The sequence below is a fragment of the Bos mutus genome, chromosome 21 (assembly GCF_027580195.1).
Source record: "Bos mutus isolate GX-2022 chromosome 21, NWIPB_WYAK_1.1, whole genome shotgun sequence".
Lineage (NCBI taxonomy): Eukaryota > Metazoa > Chordata > Mammalia > Artiodactyla > Bovidae > Bos > Bos mutus.
The window spans coordinates 38347760-38352858 of record NC_091637.1 but is presented as its reverse complement, the minus strand read 5'-3'; the positions used below and the strand labels follow the sequence as shown (position 1 = coordinate 38352858).

At 44.4% G+C, this 5099-nt stretch overlaps 1 protein-coding gene across 1 annotated transcript; it reads right to left on the bottom strand.

Moving 5' to 3' along the window:
* Positions 1-2353: 2353 nt before the first annotated feature.
* FOXG1 (forkhead box G1) lies at positions 2354-4891 on the bottom strand. The gene has a single exon (XM_005896644.3). The coding sequence runs from the start codon at positions 4759-4761 to the stop codon at positions 3289-3291; it is 1473 nt and encodes a 490-aa protein (XP_005896706.2). The 5' UTR covers positions 4762-4891; the 3' UTR covers positions 2354-3288.
* Between the last annotated feature and the right edge of the window lie 208 nt (positions 4892-5099).

Below are 5099 nucleotides of genomic sequence, written 5' to 3'. Positions count from 1 at the left end.
AAGTTAATTTTAACTGGCAAAGGTTGAAGATAACAAATATCAACACAATGTTACAACCAATTTGTTGCAAAAAAATCTATTAAATGCCATGCTAGATTTCTGTATGTTTTTGAAGATGATAGTTTGAGGGACGATAGGACTCATTGAGATAAATGAAATGTTCACATTGGGCTTCAGGAGGCCTTCACAAAGTTCTTTCTGTATATCCCCCTTAGTATCTAGTATGCATATTAAACAAACTATTCTTACTTCTAATCATATCCGTTGTATATGTAACTTGGACACATATAGAAGTAGAACTTTTCTACTCCAGTCCTTAGTTGCTAATCAATTCAAAGAAGTCGATCTTACTTTTGATTTCGGAACATTAAATTTGCCACTGGAATTCTATTTCTTGATCATGCAAATAAACAATCAGAAATAATAGTTATTTAATATGGCCCAAAAAAAATACTTATGGGGGAAATCTGTCTTGTATATATATGTCCCTTTACCTCAATGTGAGTCCAACTGTCTTTGTAGCTTTTGATAGGCAAAAGACTATATTTCTTCAGTCCCAGTACATTCTTATTCTACAAATAAAACCCATGGTGAAAGCAAACAATACATCATCACCTTTTCCAGTCTAAACACATGCTTGTCTTTGAGCTGTTTTGGATCACAAATGTGTAATAGGAATTTCCTTTGCCCAACTTCATTCACTTGGACGCTATAACTATTTTTATTATCAGTCATACATTTGGCTTCTAAAACAATTTATTTGTGGAATTTTCTTTCATGCTTCATCCTAAAGCACTGTTAAATTTCAAGAAACTTGGACCTCTGGTGAAACTGCTCTCATACTAAGAAAATAGAATCTTGTCCAGTCTGCTTAAAGGAGATAATTAAACTAGCTGTCTTGGTCTATTTTAGTTCTTTCCCCATTTGTGTATATTTGGTTCCAGCTCTTTTAATTTTTTCCTGGCCTTATTCTGTCTTTCTTAGATCTCTCTCTCCTCTCTCTCATTCATTCTTTCTTTTTGGTAGCAGACTTTTTTAAGGTTCAAGATCCTCTTTCCCTTTCTTCTCTCTAGCTATCTCTTCCTCTATCTCTCCATTCCACAGGCCACCCATTCCCATATTCCAATATTAACTATTCTATAGTTGTATTTCAAATCTGTTTCAGTCAGCCTGCTTCTCGCCTAGGTTTTGTTTTGTTTTGTTTTTTTCCTGACAGACTCTCTAAGTGTTTGCCGATAACATCTTGGGGACAGATTATTTTTCATTGGGTCCTTTGTAAGAAGTATCCAGCTTATTGCATTACTGCAGAACACATTTCAGACTATACAATTGTAACAAATGAACAACTTGTCCTCCACAGACTCACCACAGGATCCAATTAGTTACTAAACCTTTTAGTTACGTTTACTAATTATTTTCTGGAGTCACAGCAATTGGATGGACTGCTGAAACAACTCAAGAAAATGTTTTCGCTTCAGATTTATATCTATATGCATATATGTGCATGCATATGTATACTGCAAGTTAAAACAAAATTATGACTAAGCAAGAGGACAAATTTCTAGATAAAACTACACAGACATATTTAAAAGGGAATCAAGAAATACCTCTATAATGTAAAAATGAAAGAAAAGGAGAGAGAGGCATTTTACTTCTTCTGAACATCTGGAGCTTTAAATTGTTATAATTTAAAAATAAAATATAAACATTGATCTGCAAGTCATTACAACAGGTGATCACTTCAGCAAAATCTATATTGCAACTTCAGCACATCTTTATTAGAACTCTTTCATTGTGGGTAAACAGCCACAAAAATAAATGCTGACTTAGAAAGTATAAATACAAATATTTAAACAAAAATATTTGCAGCATTCATAGCGCAAATTGTACCTGAACTGAAGGGCTCTGTGTGTCTATATATATTACATATGTGTGCATTATATTCACTTCTATCTAACCATATACATATATTTATTTATAATTTGCCAAGTGCTATAAACAAGATAGCTCAAACAAAATATATAAAAAGCATTCTATCAACTGATTTGAAAATAAACACAAGGTAAATAGCTATGCACATAAAATTAAATAATCTCTTTTTGCTGTATATCTACAGAAACTTAAAGATATCAGCTGAAAAGCCTATATTTTGTTTAAAGCTAGCATTTATTAAATAGCCTGCTCCTTGTAAAATTTGACTCCACAATGGAAGAAATATCATTTTCATTTGAAAAGTCTCAGTTCAAATGAAAGGAGCAGTTTAAATTTCAGTTGGCTGAAAAAGCCTTTGAATTCCCTAGAACTTTAATGATCTTTTAAAAATTAGTTCTACTTAATAAAAGAGACAAAAGTATCAAGATATATATGAATTTAGCCTATTTTTTTATTTCTGTGTGTTCATAGTAAACATTTTTGTAAGTGACAAACACGGGCATATGACCACAGTATCACAATCAAGAAATTTTAAGACAACATTAACAATCACTCAAATTTATGCGGCATCTGCGCAACACAGGTTACATATTTGCAAGGTTTACCTATAAGTACAATAGGTATTAACATTTCACTACATTTAGAAAAAATAAAAGTGACCTGTTAGTGACCACATACATCAAAATATACACAACACAAACTGAAGGCAATCATTAATTTTGTCCCCTTCCGATTCATTTGAATGGGCAGTGCTGCCAACTGAAACAACTTTCCTTTTTTTTTTTTTAAATACTTAGTATACCAAGTGCATTTTCTAGAACCCAATCTTTGGTCTAAAAGTAAACAAAATTAAAAAAAAAAAAACAGCTTTTTAAAGAAAAGGACAAAACAATAAATGGCCAAAATAATTTCTTGGGCACCTCTACTACGAATGCTTCTTAAATACAAATTACAGTTTAACATTTTAAAACTCTCCCCATAATTTAGGTTGTTCTCAAGGTCTGCATCCACCATAAAGATCCATGATAATTTATAATACTGCACACATGGAAATCTGGCGGCTCTTAAGGATAGACTTGTCAGGTTTGAATGAAAATGGCAAAGCAGTCACTATTTAGATACACATTCTACTATAATTTTGACTTCCAAACCTTATATTCTACAATGTATTCTCCCCACATTGCACCTCGCTGACACTCCACACCTTGTTAGAATAATAAACAACCCTAAAGACTGAACAAACGTACAGAAATGGGGGGGGGGGCTTAATAAAAAATACCTGGACTTATTTTTTTAATTATCATTTACAATGCAAATGTGTGTAAAACGTTCACTTACAGTCTGGTCCCAGGGATGTTAATGTATTAAAGGGTTGGAAGAAGACCCCTGATTTTGATGTGTGAAATAATCAGACAGTCCCCCGGACAGTCCCGTGGTGAAACTTGGCAAAGAGGGTCTTAAAGACTCACAGGGCAGGGTCGAGGGGGCCTGCGGAGACGTGGACGAAGACGCGGCCCGGGCGCTCATGGACGTGCTGCTCTGCGAAGTCATTGACGGGTGCGGGACGTGGGGGAAAAAGTAACTGGTCTGGCCCGCGAGCAGGTTGACCGAACAGGGGTTGAGGGAGTAGGTCCCGGAGCAGGGCACCGACAGGCCGCAGGGCACCGAGGCGGCGAGCGCGGCGGCCGTGAGGTGATGCGTGGCGTAGGGGATCTCCCCGTTGACCAGCCGGTCCACGCTCAGCCCGTTTGCCGTGGAAAAGGAGTGGTTGTTGCCCAGCGAGTTCTGAGTCAACACGGAGCTGTAGGGCATGGGATGGCTGGGGTAGGCCGACGTGGTGCCGTTGTAACTCAAAGTGCTGCTGGCGCGGGGGTGGTGCAGGGACAGGAAGGGAGACATGGGCCAGTAGAGGGAGCCGGCGCGGTCCATGAAGGTGAGGCCGGTGGAGGTGAGGCGCGCCCCGCGCTTGAAGGCCAGCTTGGCCCGCGACGTGGTGGAGCGGCGCCGCAGCTTGCCTGTGGTGCCGCCGATGAACACGTCGTCGCTCGACGGGTCCAGCATCCAGTAGTTGCCCTTGCCCGGGTCGTCGTAGTGACGCGGCACCTTCACGAAGCACTTGTTGAGGGACAGGTTGTGGCGGATGGAGTTCTGCCAGCCCTGCTTGTTCTCGCGGTAGTAGGGGAAGTTCTTCATGATGAACTCGTAGATGCCGTTGAGCGTCAGCCGCTTCTCGGGGCTCTGCCGGATGGCCATCATGATGAGCGCGTTGTAGCTGAACGGCGGCTTCTCGTACTTGCCGTTCTTCTTCTCGCCCTCCTTGCCCCCCTCCCCGTCCTTGCCGCCCTCGCCCGCCCCCTTCTTCTCCTCCCCCCCGGCGCCGGCGCCCTTCTCCTTCTCGTCCGGCCCGACGGGCGCCAGCTCCCCAGGGCCGCCGCCCGGCTCGCCCTTGCCGCCCAGCCCGTCCGCTTTGGCCCCGTCCAGGGCGGCGGCCGGGGGCGGCGGCGGCGGCGGCGGGAGCAGCAGCTGCTGTGGGCCCTTGTCGTCGTCGGCGGCCGGGGCGCCCCGCGCCTGGGGTGGCTGCGGTGCCTGGGGCGGCGGCGGCGGCGGCGGCGGAGGCTGCTGCTGCGGTGGCGGTTGCGGGGCGGGCGGCGGCGGCGGGTGGTGATGATGGTGGTGGTGGTGATGGTGATGCTGGGGGTGGTGGCTGTTGTGGTGGCCGTGGCTTGCGTGGTGGTTGTCGTTCTGGACCGCCTCTGGCACCAGGCTGTTGATGCTAAACGAGGACTTGGGGATCATTTTCACCTCTTTCCTATCTCCCATGTCCAGCATCACCCAGTCGTCGGGGGGAAACGGCGACGGTGGCGGCGGCGGCGGCGCGGGAGCCAGGCAGCAGCGCAGCGGGCGGCGGCGACCGGTGGGTGCCGAGTGGGGCGCGGGCGGCGGCGGCGGCACTGAGCGCTCCGGCAGCAGCGCAGTTGGACCGCAGGCTCCGGCGCTGGCAAGTCATGTAGCAAAAGCAGCAACCACCCCTCAGGAATTAGAAGAAAAAAAAAAAAAAAAAGGAAAAGAAAAAAAGAAAGAAAGAAGAAGAAGAAAAAAAAAACCACCACCGCCCCGGGGGTGAAGCTCCCTCGCTCCCAACTCTACTTCTTGGTCTCCCCCCCACC

What these genes read in the sequence shown, in the direction of transcription:
- FOXG1 (XM_005896644.3), bottom strand. Translation starts at nt 4,761, where the DNA reads ATGCTGGACATGGGAGATAGGAAAGAGGTGAAAATGATCCCCAAGTCC.